A 22,268-nucleotide genomic window follows, 5' to 3' on the forward strand; every position below is an offset into this window, starting at 1 on the left:
CATATAATTAATGTAAATAATTAAAATTAAAATTTAATACCTCACACGTTGAATATATTTTTACAAGTAGTCAAATCATTATTTAGGTTATACATAAGACACTAAATATAAATAAATAAATAAATTATAGTTAAAAAACATATACACGAGGATAATAGAGATTGTGTGAGCATACTTATGATTATGTTATTTCAAAAAAAAATATAGTAAATAACTAAATACTAATCATTATTGTCAACAAACTAGATAATGAAACAATTCTAAATAATTGAATAGCAGTACAATCATAAATTAAATTTCACACCTACAAAATACATATACTACTTATCAGTATTATGAAAAGAAAATTAGAAATATTAAATCAAGTGGCAAGCTCATAAAAAATCACATAGCAATGTATATTAACACAATCTAAAAGCAATACAAATGATGAAACAATAATTTTCAAATTTTATGAATTCTAAGTTTTAGGATAACACGCAAGATAATAATATAAATTTTTTTTCAAAAAATGTAAAAAAAAAAATTCTCTTATTAAAAAAAACATTTCATGTGAAAGGTTGAAATTTGATACTTTATAATGTAGAAGAAATAAATAGCTTTATTAATAATTCAATATATATATAAAACTGAAAACATAGTAGTTGATTATATCTATTAGAATAATATTATAACAAAATAAAGTTGTGTACTAAAATAAGTTAATCTGATCATATAATTAGTAATAGTGTATTATTATAAGTGTTTTTTTTAAAAAATGTTACAAGTAAATAATAAATTTTATAAATTGTTTTATTTTAAAAATTATGACATTTAAAATATCCGCGCAACGCGCGGGAATGAATACTAGTTATAAGTAAATACAAACTTGCAAAGAATTTTAAAAACTACATAAATCTCACTACTTTACATCCTAATTACTACAAATCATTAGTTTTCAATATTACTACCTATACCATTTTTCGTTCATAAGATACATGGATAATAAACTTTAAGATACATGACTCTATTAGAATTTAAGAGATACATGTTTTAAAGGATAGGATACATATTTTAATTAATTTGAATTAACTGTTTTAGTTTAATTCCTTAATTAAAGGAGTAAGTTATGGGAGATATAACAACCATAATGTAATTATGGCTCCATCTCCTCATCAACGACTGATATCATCAAATTATTTTCTAAACTTATCTTCTTCATCAAATTATCGTCCTTTTGAATCACCAAATTTTCTAAATTTCTTTTGATCATGGTGAATATCACAATACTATTGAGTCATTCCAATTCATGGGTATCTCAAATCGAATATGAAAATTATAGAAGATACATGTATTTGTCGACTTTAAAATCGAGATACATATTTCATTTGTTTAAATTAATTAGTTGTAATTCATTTCCTTAATTAGAGGATTAATTGAGATACATGTATCATTACTCGTGAGATACATGTATCCATCGATTTTAAAAGTCAAGATATATGATTTATAACTTTGAATTAAAGAGGTATAACTTATTTCCTTAATTAAAGGATTAATGGATGAATGATTAACAATCAAAACTGATTTACATGATCCTTGATTATCAACTTTAACAAGTTTTCCTATAATAATGAAATCATAAGTCATAGTAATTTTGTAATTGTAAACTTCATCTCCTTCATTAATTCCTTCTTTTGTATATTAAATTTTCGAATATTTTGGCCTTGAGATACATGTATCATTTTTCTTGAGATACACGTATCCATCGATTTTAAAGTCGAGATACACGATTCATTATTTTGAATTAAAAGGGTGTAATTTATTTCATTAATTGATGAATAATTAACAAATCAAACAGATTTACAAGATACTTGTGTATCAACTCTAACAAGTGTTCCTAAAATAACGAAATCATAAATCATAGTATTCTGTAATTGTAAACTTCATCTTCTTCATCAATTCCTTCCTTGTATCTTAAATTTCCGGCTTTGAATGTTGGCGNTGATTAACAATCAAAACTGATTTACATGATCCTTGATTATCAACTTTAACAAGTTTTCCTAAAATAATGAAATCATAAATCATAGTAATTTTGTAATTGTAAACTTCATCTCCTTCATTAATTCCTTCTTTTGTATATTAAATTTTTGAATATTTTGGCCTTGAGATACATGTATCATTTTTCTTGAGATACACGTATCCATTGATTTTAAAAGTCGAGATACACGATTCATTATTTTGAATTAAAGGGATGTAATTTATTTCATTAATTGATGAATAATTAACAAATCAAACAGATCTACAAGATACTTGTGTATCAACTCTAACAAGTGTTCCTAAAATAACGAAATCATAAATCATAGTAATTCTGTAATTGTAAACTTCATCTTCTTCATCAATTCCTTCATTGTGTCTTAAATTTCCGGCTTGAATGTTGGCGGATGAAGACCCTACAATGACAAAAACCTAATTTGTAAAAGTTTATACAATCAAATTTTACACCAATATGAACTCTGTCTCAAATGCATGAACGGAATGTAAACCAATATACATGAGAATAATGAAAAATAATAATAATTTACCTCATTGATACAATAATTGTGTTGAAAAAACCTTGAACTTCTTCTGGATAATATTAGTCATCTGAAAGAAGCAAGTTAATGACTAATTTATAGAAAAGATGTACGGACCATGACGATAATGAATATGAGTTTGTATATGATGTTAATTATCACGATTTGGTTAAGGAAGAGAGAGAGAGATGGGGTGGATGTGAAGTACGTGGGGTGGAGATGAACATTAGGGTAATGAGAAAATAATTTGTGTACCATTAATTAAGGAGTTTAAATTTTAAGATAATTATCCAATACCATATTTAAGGGATTTGTGTATCTAGTTAAATTTTTTAAAATATATGGTATAAATATTAAAAATGGTATTATGTGTAATTTTTTTAAACTAAAGGTAAAATAAGTATATATGGTAGTAAAGTATGTCTAGTTAGGTGGTTTTTCCAAATTGAAATATCTCAACCAGCCTACCTATTGGACCAATAAACCAATGCAAGACCATAAATGGGCCAAATCCAAAAAGTAAAGAATACTAATTTGTCCGGCCCATGTACACTAACTAAAAGTTTCCTCTTGGGCCAAATTTAGGTCCAATAAAAATTTCGAACTTTTGGGATAATTTACAAGAATGACTTTGGAAGTAGGTAGTCTTAAACTATTGATCCCACTTATTTCATAGACTAAACTTTAAGTTTAATACTATACTTTTAACTTTGAAAGTTTGTCCACGGACCAAAAGGGGTTAAAAGTTCACGACCACTCATTTTCTAAAGTCATTGGGTGTAATTTCCTGAACTTTTTTAGAGTGCAATATAATAGTGTATGCTACTTTGATCAAAATCAACTTTAAATTAACACATGTTTAAAATCGCAAGTTGTAGATAATATTTTTGATATATGTCAAAAAGTTTTACGTTGTTTTTTAAAACTTTGTGCTTAATCTAATATGATGCAACGTATATGCAAGAGATAAAAGGAGTTGGAGCTTTCTTCTTTTTCTTCCACATAGTGGACACAACATCATATGTCAATTTCAGTACATGTGAGATGTAGCAATTCTGGTGCAAAGAACACTCTTCGTGAAATTTTTGATTCCGCCAATGGAGTTGGAGCTTTCTTCTTTTCTCCCACAGAGTGNCCACATAGTGGACACAACATCATATGTCAATTTCAGTACATGTGAGATGTAGCAATTCTGGTGCAAAGAACACTCTTCGTGAAATTTTTGATTCCGCCAATGTAGTTGGAGTTTTCTTCTTTTCTCCCACAGAGTGGACACAACATCATATGTCAATTTCAGTACATGTGAGATGTAGCAATTCTTGTGCAAAGAACACTCTTCGTGAAATTCCTGATTCCGCCAAAGAGTTGGAGCTTTCTTTCTTTTCTTCCACAGAGTGGACACAACATCATATGTCAATTTCATCTCATGTGAGATGTAGTGTAAACATCAACCCAAAAAGTCTTGGAAAGTTGCATTCAATATATTTAAAAATAAATAAAAATAATTCAAACAGTCTCTTTCAAATTCTGTTAGCAGCCAACACAGTGATTATTAAGTGATCAGCTTGCTAGATCACTTAATTAATTTATTTGATACATCAATTCTGATTAGCTTGTTCATATATTCAAAGACTTCTTTTATGTGATTAAGCAATATATATTTTATTACAAATTCCTTGTTTATTTTATTAAATAAACGTGATCTACTAGGATATACATCGTCTTAAGTACTTTCTTGGATTGTATTAAACCTATGTTGCTTAAATTCTTGAAAAATACTGTCCATTCATTATTCACTACATAGCACCGTCAATTAAAACACAATCATTTCTCCAGAAAATTTGTACGTGAAATTTATATTGAAACATGATTTATTCAGAATTTTAAACGTTGAAAAAAAAAACTCTTTCATTCATTATTATCAAAATCATGAACACAAAGGATATATATATGTACGAATCGTACAATATGGTTGCGAAGTTAGAATTTTCATCTCGAGAACTTATATATATAGTTCTGAGTGTCTATAGTATAGCTACTATATATAGGTTCATATATATTATTGTTATTATTATCTGTAAGATTTGAGAACAGCACCGCAGAAGCAACAAACAATAGCCTTCCAAGATTTCCAGTAAAATGGAACGTAACAAAATCTGGTAGCGGTTCGCATATGAGCAACTTGAGCTCCGTGGCCGCAACGTGAACACGAACCGGCCACGGGCTTACTCTGCCTCATCATCTTCTTCTGATCCACCAAAAAGCAAAAACAAACCATATCGTATCTTATTATATTGTATCGATCGATCAAATTAGAGAAGTAGAGACTTTAGCAACTTTTCCACCAATAAACGTAATTGTTGTTTGAAATTTGAATGATCACAAAATAATTTCATATGTGGTATATATAGTAGTAGTACATGTGTACATAAAATTATTTATGGAGGGTCCACGTAAACCGGCATAGATATGGGCGTCAGCGTGGAAGGCAGGCTGAGTTATTAATTAGACAGGCGTTGTGATCAAGTCAATGTCCAAATTCAGTTTCCAATTTAATGGATCATTGCCACGTGTACGTGGAACTCTCGTGCCTTTACTTCTTCATATTTTTAATGATCCTTTTAGATTGACTGTTAATTTAGGATAGAAGGTTGTACTTTTTTTTTCCCACCCGATGTTCGATATCCATATTAGAGCCCGACTAAATTAAGATTCTCGTTGAAAAGTCCCACATAGGAGGTAAAGTGCTCCCTAACAAAGGCGGCTCCATATCCAAGGGGGCTCGAACCCGAGACCTACTGGTTAAGGATGAAGGAGTACTTACCACTCCACCATAACCCTTGTTGGTAGAAGAAGGTTATGTTACGATCTCAAGTAAATACTGCAGTACTTCTTTAAAAACATACTAAATAAGCACTTTTGATTTCTTATAAGTCTGGTCAGGTTATGAGTCAATATTACATAAATAATACACTCTCTATATATATACCTTTAATTTTTACATTATTATGTTAAATTGACATGTTATTGCTATATTTTTATTGTTACCCTATTAGATTTGATATGAAAAATTACTTGTTGTAAGTTGAATATGATAGTATAGAAATTATATACGTTGAAAAATTCTTTTTTTTTATGCGGTTCATGTACTTGAACATGCAAGTATAGTTAAGGTGTGCGTAAGTGCCATGTGTCCATTTTACAGTTGGGATGCTTTTATTCTTGTGATTTAATGCAGGTCCTTTTTTTCTACTTAAAACTCCAATTGGACACCTCCAAGTTCAACTTATCTTTTACGTTCTACGTTATACAAATTAAAAAAGTGAGGTCCATCCCTTATAAAATATTTATATTATAAAATAATACATGTCGAACACAATACCGACAAGAGCATGCATAATGATTTTCCGAAAATTATTTAACAGTAATAATATAATATTTATAAAAGATTTTAGGGAACAACACTACGTTTTAGTTTCAAACAAGTCAAACTAGTCGGGATTGAAGTTAGAATCCAGTTACACAAAATTGAGAAGGCCCAAAGTTTATTCTAGTTTTCTTATTGAGCCATTATGTTTAAGGCCCGTGTCTTTGTAAAGAACAGTTAGCCAGTGTATATGTAGATATTTTGTCTATTTTTCTATATTTTCTCTACATATAAATAGTCTGAATGGAATTTTTTTAGCAATTTCAACTTCATGTTTCCAAGTTGTAGAGAACAATTCGAACTAAGCCAATTTTTTCAGATTCATTTGCCTTATAACCTTGCTCCCCGTTGTAATAATTATTAATATATATTGTAGCAGAAAATAATAAATCAAAACGCGGGTACAAACAAACTTGAAGGAAGGAATTAGAATCAAATTTGGACGATCAACTTACCCACCCCAACACTAACTCAACTAGGAGCGAGTTTGCATATTTAGTAAACAGAAAGAGAGAAACTTTCTTTTGGCTCGATTTATTATGATGAATCAAATAAAGGCACTAATAGAGTTTAAATGCTCTTCAAAAGAGAGTAAATATATAATATGGAATTAACATGTAAATGTGGTTAATTCCATTGTGCCCAAGCTATTATTACAAAAATTGACGAATATAACCAATTATCTTTTAGAATTTCATCTTTAGATAAAAAAATTCAAGCTGAAAGTTGTGTGTTGTCAAAATATTGAGTTTAAATAGCTAGTAGGTAGAGAAAGATATAATTGATGTTTTTAAGTCTTATGTGAACTTCAAGATTTTGATTTAGTGGTAAGAGCACAACAAGTGATATATGAGTTAGACGTACGTCACATATTCGATTCTTATTATAAATAAAAGTCTAAATATCAAAAACAAGTCCATCATTTATCAAATTTTAAATCGCGCCCCACTAGAACTCGAGAAATTCTCTATTATACATATGGAAAAAAAAAAATTCTCTTTATGTATCATATAAGTTACCTAATTAATTACAGAGACTATAAAATTCATGAGCTTTGATTGTTTTTTCTGATTGCTTTTACCTCAATAAAACAAAAGGGTATTATATTGCATGTGCTGTCCCAATTTAATTGTTTAATAGAAACATGAACATGTGCTATGAGGTAATCCTGCCATGTAATTTTTGGTTCCACAACTGCAATTTTTGTCACACATTTAGTTTTGTCTTTAATTTGGCTTCACATGCAATACAACTTTTCTTTTTATGATAGAAAAAAATCAAAGTGTATAGATATATTATATGAAAGTTACTTTAATTTGTCTAAGTTGTAACTCTCACATTTGTTGTCAAATAAATTAAGAGAATGTTAATATTTCTTTTGAAAAGAATCATCATTACGTACATTGTCTTCTCAATATGTTTAATGAAGGTTCGTTTGAGTGTGAAGAAAGTAAGACAAATGAAGTGTTACATATAAGACTCACGAAGGTACCATAACATTTGGAAATTAATGAGAAGCAGTTTCAGAATTTGAATTTTACAGGTTTAAAATATTACTGAATTCACTTACTGTTTGAATTATTGAATTTGAAAATTTAGTATTTATGGATATATATTAATTTTTTTACATATATATACAAAATTTGATTAAAAAATATTAAGTTCAATTCGTAATTAATATTGAGCATCAGTCGACAGAATCACATGACTTTTTTTTAATTATTATGCTTTTGTACTAAATGGATTACCGTATATCTCGGGACTTTATGTGTACTATGGTCTATGGGTGTAAAAAACTAAAAATTATGAGACAAAATTATGTCATTTATGTAAAGAATTTTTATGATATGGATTGATTGATCACTTGGTAATTAAACTAGTAGCTAATCCACCTTTCATATAGGTTTAAAATATATGTTTGGGTCGTTTGGATCCGTATATGGTAAAAGTGGTAGTCTGATTATCCTCACACCCGAGCAGTTTGTACTAATGTTTTAATGTCGCCTTATAATTAATTCTCAATCCTCTTCACCGAGATACCTTTAAAGAACTATATTTTTTTTTTCTATTCGGATGAAGTTTGAAATTCACCTATAAATTCTAAAGAATCAGAATTGGATATCTTATCATGTATAAACATATGATAAGAATGCTCATAGTATGAAAAATTTCTACACTATCAATATATATAACTTAAATCAGGTATTACAATGACCTTATTATTTGACTAGAACATGTTTGACATAAAGTACATACTATATATGTATCATATTGAGGCAAACAAATAATAAATCTTGAAATTCAAAACTTGTTAGTACAAGGAAACCCTAGATACTATGTTTTTTTAGAGGGTCTATCTAATATTGACTATATTGGATTTGAATAATGGATTTGGTCATCATATGGAGACCTTGCACATTCAATATCTGACCTAGCTACACATCACCAATTTTTGCCCATTTCTAAAGCATGCATGGACTTTGCTTAGATCATAGTATATTTTAGATCACACATCTTCTTTTGCCTACCTATATTTATAATTTTAAAGATCACAATGTGTTAGCCTATTAATTCATTTTGAGGATTTAGCATGTTCCTTGTGTAGTATTTTGTTTGGAGGACAAATATATAGTTCTTCAAATCGATAAAATATTGGACTATCGTAAAATGTATGTTTACTAATAGCTCATAATCTATTTTTAAAAATAATATTTTCAGTTTGTTTTATGATCTTTAGACCGTGATAAAAAAGGTCCATAAGTTACAAAAAACATTCATGGAAATTCACTATATATATGGCTAGGGACAACCAACGAAAAAATTATGAACTTTGCCTTGTCATAAAAATAAGGGAAAAAGGACAAATATACCTCCGAACTATCATAAATGGTACGTATATACCCTTCGTTATACTTTGAGATTGTCTATACCCTTACCGTCAATCTTTTAGATTGTGTATACCCTTAAAACTAATTGACGGACACATGGCTTCATCTCAACAATTTACCCGATTTTATTTATTTTTTTACCCAAAAACCCACCCATCTTTCTTAATTTACCCACCCATGACCCAAATTACAACACCATGGCATTTAAAATTAAAATAAAAAGCAAAGAACCCTCCTCCATTAAAACATAACCCAAAATCTTTTAAATCAAACAAATGACAAAATTGTTCTTCAATACATTTTCATTTGCAACTCTTTTTCAAATCTCATTAAAACAAAAACATAGTAGCATGTGCTTTCGTTGAAAAACAAGAGATCAATTTTAATTTGTTGTTCAAATCGATTTGTTGTTGAATGGGGTTGGAAATACTATCACCATTGATAGACAAAACTTCAAGTTTAAAAGTGGGTCTTCAATAGAATAAAAAATTTCGAATTTAAATTGATTTGTTGTTGTTGAAAGGGATTGGAAATACTATCATCATTGATGGACAAAACTTCAAGAAAAGTGGGTTTGCAATCAAATAAGAAAATTTGAACTTAAATTGATTAGTTGTTGTTGAAATGGGTTAAATATACTATCACCATTGATGGATAAAACTTCAAGCTTTAAATTGCGTTTACAATTGAATCAAAAAATTTGAGCTCAAATTGATTTGTTATGGTTAAAAGGGTTCAAAAATATTCTTGAAATAGATTTTGATGAATTGAACCAAGTGCACCATATTTTTGTGATTGTTGTTGGAAAGCTTTTGATTTTAATTTTGCACAAGGTTAAAAATATTCTTACAATCTATTTGTGTTGTTGAAAGGGGTTGATTCATTGTTGTTGTTTGAAACTTTACAGAGGATGCATTGGGTTTATTATAGATGAAGATTTGGTTATTTGGTTGTGGGTCGGGTGGATCTTTTAATTTTAGTAAATAAATAAATAAAATTGAGTAAATGGTTGAGATGAAGCCACGTGTCTGTCCGTTAGTTTTAAGGGTATACACAATCCAAAAGTGTAACGGTAAGGATATATACAACCTTAAAGTATAACGAAGGGTATTAACATACCATTTGTAATAATTTAGGGGTATATTTGTCCCTTTTCCCTAAAAATAATATATTGCATAATCTAAAAGATTGATTTCATAAAAAATATTTATAATAATAAAATACTACTCATTACAGAGAATAACTATTATAAAAAGGTTTGACGGTATTAAATATATAGCCTCCCTAATTTTGACACGTCTGTCATTGGGCACAAGAAGACGAGAAAAATTAAATGCTTATTAAGTCAGTTTTATCTTGTTCTTTGCACCTAAATAGGGAAAAAATGGTACTGTAATTAATGTAATTAAATGATATAATATCATTTATGTGATCTTAATGGAACAACTGAATGCATAATATTTAATCTATTAGTATATAATTATGGGAAGTTCTAAATGGCCAGAAAATTTGGCCAAAATTTGACCAGAAAATTAAAAAAATTATAATATTTTTTTATTTTAAAACAAACTGATCTTTTTTTCATTTTTTAGTTAAAATGTATTTAAGTTAAAAGGGTAAAAAATATTTAAAAAGTTAAAATAACATAGAAAAACTATCATTTTGGCCAAATATCACGCATTGTTGCTTTTTATGATGAATATAATTTGATGTTTCCCCCTCCCAAATTTAACTATGAATGAAAACATGTTAACATTTAATAGGTAAATGACCTATAATCCTATATTAATGAAATATTCCACTTTTATAACATGAGTAAATTTTTCATATGAACTAGCACACGTAAATAGTCACATTTGATTTAATGAAATTTTCCCTTTTCGACCAAAAAATATATGAGTAGATTCATTTTTAGTAAAAGAAAATACTATCTCCGTCCACTTTAATTTTCATAGTTTCCTTTTTTAGAATCAAACTATAATAACTTTGATTAACATTTTACAATGTATTCGTCATCATATTGATATGCAAAAAAATGGAATTTACAATACTTTTCGTATAATTTTTGAATGTTTAAATTTTTTGTTTAAAATATCGAATTATTAACTTTGAAAATTAGTCAAATTAACTTTCAAAAAATGCTACATGACAATTAAAAGTGAACACGGGAGTATTAACTAGCTTGGGCATCAAATGTTATTTCAATTTTCTACCTACTGTTCGTTAAACTTCAATATTTTGAAATGTCGGTGAAATAATGATTTTTACTCCATAATTTCAAATTTCACACATAAAATAATCTTTATTAAAACTAATACCAAAGAAAAAAATTCAAACTTTTATACTAGTCTTTTGGTATAATATATAATTATGTTCTTTAACTTAGTCTCAAATAATATTTATATATGTTCTTTGATTTTGGGTGTGCACAAAGTATATATACTTATATTATTATAAAATTAAACAAGTAAACACGCATATTAAACTGACAAACTATGTGAAATGATGCATCCTATATGACAAATTGTATGAGATGCATGCATTAAATTACATAAAATACATACGTCTTATATGAAAAATCACGTAAGATGCATGGCAATTACGTGAAATGCGTCCATTCTGCATAATAAATTATGTGAAATTAATACGTTCTATATAGTAAATCGCGTGAAATACATGCATTCTATATGACAAATCGTGTGAACATGCTCTTTTATCCTCTTTTTTTTTTTATGCCTCTTTATATTTCAACCAAATATAATATCTTATTAGTTGATGATTGGGCACTTACAATTACTGGGATACAGAGAGGCATTTCTTGTCTTTTTATGTGTGTTTTTCCTACCAACTAGTAAAATTCTAAGTTTTTGGATAGGATCGTGTATTTCACTTTGGACTTTTTATCATCACCTTCTCGGTCCATAAATTAAAAAAGCGGAAATAAAATTTTTAATTTATAAATTTTGAGTAGTAACATTTTTTATATAAATATCAAATTAAAATTATAATTATTGAATTCTATCGAATACGTAATCACTAAAGTGATGTATATTCATTGCGCCAAAAAGAAAAAGGTATTGGAAAAACTTTTCCATTGTGATTAAAACAAGAGCTGAAAAAGGAAAAAAAGAAGATAATTTTATGCATAATAAATATTCTACTAGGAAATTAAAGCACCGTCAAATAAAAAAATAAAAAAGAAAAAAAAAGACCTATTCTAAAAAATATCCCCATCAACACTTTAGGTCAATTTTTAGCCATTCCCACGTTCTTCACCTTAGAATCCATTATCTCTATTTTAAATTCTTACTACAAAACTCTATCCGTCAGTCCATATTTTACTAAACATTTGATTGAATATGAAGTTTTAAATAGATTTTTTTTTATAACATATATATTTCCCAACAAGTTATAAATATTTATATGATTTTGCTTTGTTTTCTAACTCAACGTTCAGTGTTTGATATTCGAATTAGAGCTCAAGAAATTCGACTCTTTGGCCTCATATATGACCACTAAATGGATAAGTGGTTTTTAGTAGAGTTTTTTTTTCATTGTCAAAGGTCGAATATGATCCATCCTATCACAATTTTACATAGTTAAAGGTTGAAGAAATATATTGCGAAATTTAAATCATACTTATTTGAGACAGACTAAAAAATAAATATCATAATTTTTTTTAAGCAGTGACAGAATCAAAATTTTTACTGAGAGGATTTAAAATTTAAAGAAGTAAACACAAAAACTAGCTAAAAAAAGGGTTTAACATATATAATATATACATAAAAAATAATTTTAATTATATATATATATAAATAATATAATTTTCTATCGAAAGAAATTTGAATGAACCCAGCTACATCCGCTCCCCACTCCAAGTGATAAATGTTGAAGGAAAAGAATAAATCAAATGTACTATTTCCTCCGAATGACGAAAAAGCCCTTGAATGAGCTCCTTAATATAATGCACGAATCATGCAAGGAAGGCTGAATTTGTCTTATGGCGCAATGCGTGTTGAAAAAAGTGGCATCTTATAATAAAAAAATTCTCATAAATAATTAATTAAATTTAACGGAGAAGAAAATTGATAACGAAATTGAAACCGAGTGATACTAAAGAGTAAAGATACATTACAGGATATATTATTTTTTAAAAGTAAAGAAAAGAATTGAGGAATATTTTGAAGTTTGAATAAGTTATATTATAATTAATTCAATCTATTTTGATTCGTTCAATTTAATCAATTTTAAAAGTTAGACTAACCTGTTAAAAAATTTGTAAATTGTATGTGTAACTATAAAGAAAAATTATATTAAGTACTTTAATTAAATTATAAAAAAATAAACAAATAAATTAAAATTTAGTAAGAATTGTAATTCATTGTTTAGCTTATTTTTACAATGAAATTGCACAAATTACCCTTCAAATGTTTTTTTGTTTAATCTTTTAGCAATCAAATTTATGTCATGCAGTGAAATTAAGTCTTTTAGGGTAAAAGTCATGCGGAATATAACAATAAGATATTATAACACAAAATGGAATTAAAGGCACAAATGACCCCATTTAACCCATTTCATTTCAATATTCCAAATAACTTTTGTTTGAATGTAAATCCGTACATTTATTATTTTAATTCGTTTTAATTTAATCGAATTTGCTCCTTTTAACACCCTTGCTTGAAACTTTTTTTTTTTTTGGTTTGAATATTGAAGAAGTAAGTTATGACTTGGCTCCTAAAGCATATTGTTAAAGAAGATTGCAATAATAAGATATAATAATTTTGTTTATCCTTGTTTCCTATTGACTAAACAATCCCTTGATTAGCGCAAGTCCCACAATCTTATTTTTCCACAAACTATTTTTAAAATCATCAATGGAATTTCATATTCTCTTGTTGATTTTGACTAATTGCTAACAACATTTTATTAGTATGATAATAATAATATAATATACCATAACACGATAAAACATGTAAATACAAATACTATAGTCACGAAAGGATAATGCGTAATGGATGAGATTGTTCCTTCTTTAATTAGAAGTTTTGGGTTCAAACTTTGAGTAAATGAGGTCCTATGCAACACAAATTTGAATTGGTCAAACTTCAATATAAGTATCAGATATCGGATAAAAAAAATGTCTTATATTATGAAGATAAATTGATTATTTCTGATGAACACTGAATTCAACTAAAATTTTAAATTACAATATGTGAGTTAAAATTCTAACTTATAGTATTTAAGTTAAAACTATATATATTACTTTGAATTAGGCTTTCATTACCCCTAATTATTACGTGAACAGATGTCTTTACTTTTTTTTTTCTTTTATATTAATAGCAGTTGAACATTGAAACTTTACCTACATTTAAACATAATTACTCTTTCTTCTTTTTAAAGAAAAAAGAATTAGTACATGATTTGTAGTACATGGGTCCCATAAACCTAATTATCAGTGTGAATTTGGACGTTCGATATTTTTCTTTTTCAAAAAAGTAAAAATTGACAGATAACTACATAAATTCTACAAATTTATTTTTCTATAGTAAAAAACATTTGCTAAAATGAATCTAATGCAATCATGATTTATCATTTATCGATACGTGAAAAACTCTCACGATACAAACTAACTCCCTTTCGTCGAAATTTTTTATGATATGAACGTTCACAACACAAAGCATGAAAAGTGATCTTTTCTACTCAAAATACTTGTCGTTTAGGACTAATTAATGGACATACAAGTTAACTAGCATTAGTAATAGGGTGAATTCGATTCAACAATATTTTTANTATATATAATAAAAAAAGAAAAAAAAGGAGGCAGGCCTTTAGGGAATTGATTTTGGATAGTGTAAAGATCAAATCCAACACCTCCATATGGACGACTCTTGTTAAAACTATGGAGTAAGTCACTTAATTTGTCTATTTTTTCAATATTCCTGCCCCACCATCTTCTAAATGGCGTAATCAAAATTTGATATTATTTGAGTCATTTTAATTATCAAGTTCTTAATTGGATATTTATATAAATATATATCACCCACTAGATTTCTCAATAGTGGTGATGGAACTAAACTCCTTCTACATATTCAATAAAACTCAATAATTTTAACTAAGATTTTATATTTATGTCTTTAAATCTACTTACATATACTAATAATTATTCTCTATATATTCAACAAAACTCAATAATTATAATTTAGATTCTATATTTATGTTTTTAAATCTACTTACATGTAATAGTAATTATTTTCTACATGTTTGACTAAACTCAATAATTTTACCTGAGATTTTATATTTATGTTTTATTAAATCTACTTACATGTAATAATAATTATTCTATTTATGTTTTATTAAATCTACTTACATGTAATAATAATTATTCTCTATATATTCGGTAAAACTCAATAATTATAATTTAGATTCTATATTTATGTTTTTAAATCTACTTACATGTAATATTAATTGTTTTCTACATGTTTGACTAAACTCAATAATTTTAACTGAGATTTTATATTTATGTTTTAAAATCTACTTAAATGTAATAATAATTATTTTAAACCTCCCTTCGTTTTAATTTAATTGTTTTGGTCTTACATTAAAGATACATTATTGCATGTATTTTAATTTTCATGATATTAAAAATTAAGATTAAATAGTTGTCAAAAAGTCAAAACAAGAAAAAAAAAACATTAATTTTCTAAACCAATTAAAAGGAAATAAGACAAATAAATTGAAATAATTAAATATGTTTTAATTTTTTAGAACTTGTAAATTCAAAATCTTTAACTCCGCCTATTTCATAGTATTAAATACTAGATCTAAGCAAATACTCCGGCTATTTCATAGTAAATACATATAAGATCTAAGCAAAAAGTATATTAAATGCATACTTAATATTATAACTCCACCCCTATCCGACCCGATCCATACCCAACAACTCTTTGCATATATAAATACAGTATGAATTAGAACAAACCCCACACAGCACTGGGCACTGGTAACAACTTGTTCATAAAAAGAGCACTCTCCATTATCTGACGAATCAATCAAACAAACAAACGCGGCATTACATCACCATTATTAATACTCATTTCATCCATCAGAATTTGAAAAATCTGACAGCGTGCTGTATACTAACTCTTTGTCTAATTGCTTCGGGATCTGATAAAATCACCGTACGTTGCTGTTAATCACTGTTTGTTTGTTCGTTTTCTATTCTTTTTGGTTTGTAGTGACAGAAATGTTAATGGTTTCGTGTTTTTTTTAACTGATTTTTGCAGATTTTTGAAGTTTCTATGGCGAATTGTTAATTAAGCTAAGAATGGGGAAAGCTGGTAGAGATTGGGGACAGATCTATTCAATTTACGGTGTTGATGATTGGCAAACCCCGATATTTCTGCTAATTAATGCTATCTTCTTCTCTATACTCTCTGTGATTTTTCTAGTTTATTTCGAACCTATCTGCTATTTCTTCCACCATTTCTTACCTGGCCCAAGCTCAGCTCGTTTCGCCGCCGGATTCACCGGTTCCGTCACAGCACTCTCAGCCGTTTGCCTTTTCTACGCCGCCGGCAACATTTTTTACTCCTCCGTTTCGCTTCACTGGGAAATGGCACAGCGGATGGTGAACGCCGTCGGTGATTGGTCTTCCGTTAAGCATGCTCTTGACCTTGGCTGTGGCCGTGGGATCCTCCTCAACGCCGTCGCTCTACAACTGAAGAAATCCGGGTCATCCGGTCGGGTCGTTGGGTTACATCCAACACCGACTTGTTCTCTGTCCACTCTCCGAACTGCCGGGATTGAAGGTGTTCAGGAGTACGTCACGTGCCGGTCAGGTGACCCGAGAAAACTTCCGTTCAGTGATAATTACTTCGACGTGGTGGCGTCGGCGGCGTTTGTACACACGGTGGGGAAGGAGTTCGGGCAGAAAACGGTGGTAGCGGCGGCGGAGAGGATGAGGGTGTTGGGGGAGGTGGTGAGGGTGCTGAAACCCGGCGGCGTTGGGGTGGTGTGGGATCTGGTGCACGCGCCGGAGTACGTGAAGAGACTGCAGGAATTGAAGATGGAGGATATTCGGGTTTCGGAGCGGGTCACGGCGTTTATGGTCAACAGCCACGTCATCGTATTCAACAAGCCAAGTCAGCATTTTGTGGGACCCAATGAAGTTAGACTGGATTGGAGACTCAACAATCTTTGTTGATAAAATTGCAAAATATATAAACAAATGAATATGAAAGTGATAATAGCATAAGTAATGGGTACTGTTTTCTACTTTTTTAATTTTGTAGGGGCCTATATGACAATCTGGAGAAGCAAAGTGGACCCAGATGCAATTAATGATAGTAGTAGTAATATCTACTAGATTAGTTCAAATTTGGAAAATTAAGAAAAATGACATATATAGAGAATGTAATTTTCCCCATTTTGATGAGGAAATTTGAAATTGCTCTTCTTTATATGGTGATATATATGATAATCTATTGTCATTTGTACATAATGTTTTTGATATATAAGTCTAATTAATATTTCTAAATTGCTCTACCAATTGGTATTATATTATGTGAGAATAAATATTTCATATAAACCTGACAAGTAAATATAATCAAGCACATTATTAAACATTTTGATTCGAGAAAAACATCTAACTTCTTGAAACAACTCAAACGAGTAGAACAATTATTCTGAATCACAAGAGTATATTAAGTTACGAAGTTGGAAAGATTTGATTTTGTAATTTATTATATATGTTATTTTAGTTAATTATGACCTTTCTCATTCCTCTATTCGTAAAGTAGACATACAAGACTTATTTACATCTATATTAGCTTTGATGAATATAGTTATATATTATATGTTGTTGATAGAAGATAACATATATCTCATGAAATTAGTTAAAATATGTGAAAGTTACTCTAACACAAAGTAAATGGACACACAAGATTATTACTTCCTTAGAAAGGTGTTAAACATAATGGTTTAAAGTATCAAATGTCTAGTTGAAATCTAAACTTTATTTTATTTTGAAGTCATATTATTAGGATGAAGAATTTTTTTTTTTTGGGTAAATAAGTGAGGCTTGGAGTTGTTGGGGGGTCATTATCGTACGCATAGTAGAAAAAGAAATGACTTAAATGAAAATTTAAAAATAATTGTGGACCTGAAAATCATTAGTGGTAAGTTTAGATTTTAGAAGTGTACGTGGAAATAAGTTAGTTAGCAAATATTAAATTCTACCAGTCCTTCTGTCTACCAGCATTTGCAAAATTCTATAGTTCAAATCTTGACTTTTATGACTTTTTTCCAGTTTTGTTAGCCAGTTGTTAATTTATGTGACAATATTTGATCAAGTATAAAATAATAATAATAATATATTTAATATAATTTGTAAATAAGAGTTGAAAAGAATAACGTGTTTTGAACCTTCTATTGTGAAATGTAGAGAGAATATTTTTAATCGACTCTTGACACAAAAGATGAGCAGGATATATATGTGTGTATGTGACAATATATTGTAACATTAAGAATAAATTAAATATTTTAAAGTTAAATTGTTGTTATATATAAGAATATGTAATTCTTTTTGGGATGTAAAAGAAAAAAAGATACAATTTGATAGGAGAGAGTATAAGATGTGGATAAATAATAAACCATTAAGAAATTTAAAGCTGAAAATTAAATACTATAATTTTGATATTCTCTCTATTATAAAATAACAACTACTTTCTGTTTTTTTTTTTTTTAAAATTTATGTGGACTATTTTGAAAAGAAGACGCTTCTGATTAAAATAGATTTCACATTTTCACGCCTTAAATTTGAAATTTATGATTAAGAACGGACGAATACTAACACTACATCACAACTTTGTAAATGTAGCTGAAATTTAAATCAACTAATTATTCTCAAATGTGATCAAATTAAGCACAAATTATTTTAATAACAAATTAATGTATTGTTCATGGTAGTCAACTTAACACTTATTCTTTAAACAAACTCTCTTCACACTTATTCAACGATCTTTTATCTTATTTGTATTAAGATTTAAAACTTTTTCGTGTTCTTTTCGAATTTTCTTAAATGCCTCTAACATAATATATATGCTCTTAATTTAATCTCTTTATAACTAGACAAGACAATAATTATATATATATGTTGACTAATTTGTGCATAGGCTAGTTAATTTTGTCAAACACAAAAGAAAAGAAAAAAACATTTGTCAACAAAATTGACAAAATTTCATTTACTAGGAAAATCATATGAATGGTGAAAATGAAGTTGAATATTATATTATATTATATATATATATAGGCCATAGTTTAGTAGGACAATAGAATTGGGACCTCTTTTTAATAATAACATGTGGTTAGGTATTTGAATAATTGGATAAAAGGTTGAAAAAAAGCTAATAGATATAGCAATTGAGGTCCTTGTCTAGTCTCTATCCTACACATATTAGATATTATAAAGAACATTATTTTAGTTCAAAAGTCTTTTCTGCATTTACTCCTTTTGTAGAATGGAATTTGAATGGTAGAGGAGGCTATGTTTGTTTAGAGTGAAGGAAAAAAAAAATCAACTGTATTTTTTCGAAAAATAAATGATTTTCTTACTTAGTTTCTGATAATTTGTGAATAAGTGAAAATTATTATCTTATAAGTATTTATATATAATGTAGACAAATAGTATGAAGATTGAGGGTGGGAAGGGGATAATCAGCATAAAATGTCACTTGTGGAATTTATTTTTCTTACGTACTCTTGTCAGAAAAGTCATTTTTCTGATATTCAAGGAACTTTTTTTCTTTGAAAATTTAAAATTTGACCAATTAAATATGATTTTTTTTAAAATTTTTTTTGCAATAAATGTATTGATAGAAAGACTTTGCTTAACCTAATTGTTGATAGCACAAATATCTACACCGTTTATTTAAGTGGCATGCACGTAGGTTGCACAATATAATGTTATAATTAATATAAAAATGAAGAAGATCAAATAATGAAATACATATCCTTAGAAACAAATTATATAACAGAAGATTATTATTTTGATTTTTTTAAAAAAAATAATATAAACCACAAAAAAATTTGACTACATGTGAAAGCAAGGGAAACGAATGACTAATGCATACATATATATCGGTCCTACGCAACAAAAGAATATTGAAATTGACCCTATATATATCTTTTCCTCCATAAGAAAAGTTCAAAGCAATGATTTTGAATAAGGGAACTTTAATGGGCATGACATATACTCCCTCCATCCCTATTTACTTGTCCATATTTCCTTTTTTAGTTGTCCCTATTTAGTTGTCCATTTTGACAAATCAAGAAAGGACAACAAATTTTTTCCTATTATACCCTTATTTACACTTCTTGAAAATTGTAAAAGTGTATGTTGTTTTCCTCCAATTTATTTCACTTGAATTCAAATAAGTGGTTGTAATTTTGAAGTGAAAAGTTGTCATAAGGGTAAAATTGTAACTTCACTGTGCTAATCATTGTTGCCTTAATCTGTGTGCCATTTCTAAAGTGGACAACTAAAAAGGGACGGAGGGAGTAAGATTTTGGTTTTCCACGTGGTATTCAGTATTCGTTCTTGGACTTAACTAATTCGAATTTACATTGAAAAGTTCCATTTGGAGATAAATGAATCTCTAGCAAATGTGACTCTATATTCAATGCTCAAATCTGAAATCTCTAATTTAAAATGAAAGAATATTACTCCAACTTACTATTTCATTATAACTTTTGGTAGTTCAATATTATGGGCATAACATAGAGTAATAGATAAGTTCAATATTACTATTTCCCTTAGTAGCCTCTTTCCATTTACATCATTGTATGTATGCTATCAAAGAAAGTAATAAATTGCAATGATAGAAAAAATTAGATGCAATTTGAATTTTTTAGTCTTTATAATATAAAAATAACCTTATTATTGTATTTAAAATACACATCACTCATGACGCTTCGTGACAAACAAAATTATGAGTGGGACAATACTTTTGTTTGATAGATGTGTATACAAAATTTAAATTTGATTTTGATAATGGTAAGATAATAACTTTACACGTTAGTAATTCGATTTTACATTTTAATTTTATATATATTTAGTAAAAAATACATAAGATTCAAACAAAATTTACAAAATTCTATTATATTCGCCCGTATCGTTAATGACAAACTAAACCAACTAAAACAACAACAATGATGTTGATTGTAGGTTTGGTAGGATTACAAGGATTTGCTAACAAAATTATTTCATGATTTAGGTGTTTCAACTACATTTCAGAGTTGGACAATGTTTGTGCTTGCCATTGATGTTTGAGCTATCATTATAAACAGATTTGGCTAATATAAATTGGAATATTAAATGGCCACCTAAATAATAAATATGTTGATTAAGATTTAAGACCAAACAATTTATGATATTTCTTCTCTCCTAATTTTGTGTCGTCCATTAATCAAAATGCCTATTTAATTCCAATTATAATATCCAAAAGTTTAAACACTCTAATCTAGCAATTAATTAGGCATGTGCTCCGAATGACTTTTTCAGTCCTAGGTCTTTTTTAGGTGATAGAATAACGCAAATAAAGTGTGAGCTTTTTGCGAATGCTATACCAAGATAAATATTGATATAAAAGTTATATTTTTACAATGTTTCAGCTATCAATATAGATTTAGCACGTGGAAGAGTTGATGGAGACCACATACCTTAATTTATTCCTTCTCTCCTGATTTTTGTGTGTTTACATTAACACTTGCCGGAATATTTGGGTCCTTAAAACATGGTTAATGTTGGATTAGTAAACCTCTTTTGCTTTCAAAGTTCTCCCTCCCTTTCTCTTTCAAGTTTTTCCTTACGACAATAATAACAAAATATCTAAGGTAATCACATAAAAACTCTCTAGAAAGAGTGCATATCCAGGGTAATCGCATAATTAAGGGCTAGAAAGAGTGATGTGTATACAACCTTACCTTTACAATGTTTCGTTCAAGAAGAAAATAATGAACTTTTATGACATGATAAATTCAAGATATGCTTAATTTATGGTGTAAATCATACTTCTTGGTAATTAGGGGTGTAGGAAGGGGTTAGTACTTTCTAATTAGATTTATAAATATTGTTATCTTATATTTTCAACAAGGTCCCATGGTCTAGTGGTCAGGACATTGGACTCTGAATCCAGTAACCTGAGTTCAAGTCTCGGTGGGACCTATTCTTTTTTTCTGATTTTCTAAAGATAGAAGATTAGATTTTTATAATAGAATGGTCACTCAATAGTTTTTTTTTTTTTTTTTTTTGAAGATATATGATTCTGTATATTAATCGTGTAAACAATACCTCACACAACCTATAAAAAGTTTCTTCAGTAGAAAATTAATTAAGGGACATCA

The 22,268-nt window shown here is 28.3% G+C and overlaps 2 protein-coding genes and 1 non-coding gene across 3 annotated transcripts; 2 read left to right on the top strand and 1 right to left on the bottom strand.

The window, feature by feature from the left end:
• Nucleotides 1-4,472: 4,472 nt before the first annotated feature.
• On the bottom strand, nt 4,473-4,909 carry LOC125875874 (uncharacterized). Its single transcript, XM_049556918.1, has one exon. It carries the CDS (start codon nt 4,828-4,830, stop codon nt 4,624-4,626), a length of 207 nt encoding a protein of 68 aa, XP_049412875.1. The 5' UTR covers nt 4,831-4,909; the 3' UTR covers nt 4,473-4,623.
• Nucleotides 4,910-15,841: 10,932 nt separating this feature from the next.
• On the top strand, nt 15,842-17,088 carry LOC125875873 (uncharacterized). Its single transcript, XM_049556917.1, has 2 exons — nt 15,842-16,045; nt 16,151-17,088. The coding sequence occupies exon 2, from the start codon at nt 16,192-16,194 to the stop codon at nt 17,068-17,070; it is 879 nt and encodes a 292-aa protein (XP_049412874.1). The 5' UTR covers nt 15,842-16,045; nt 16,151-16,191; the 3' UTR covers nt 17,071-17,088.
• Nucleotides 17,089-22,017: 4,929 nt separating this feature from the next.
• On the top strand, nt 22,018-22,089 carry TRNAQ-CUG (transfer RNA glutamine (anticodon CUG)). The gene has a single exon. It is a non-coding gene; the product is annotated as a tRNA-Gln (tRNA).
• Nucleotides 22,090-22,268: the final 179 nt, after the last annotated feature.

Source organism: Solanum stenotomum, chromosome 9 (assembly GCF_019186545.1).
Source record: "Solanum stenotomum isolate F172 chromosome 9, ASM1918654v1, whole genome shotgun sequence".
In the NCBI taxonomy this organism is placed as follows: domain Eukaryota; kingdom Viridiplantae; phylum Streptophyta; class Magnoliopsida; order Solanales; family Solanaceae; genus Solanum; species Solanum stenotomum.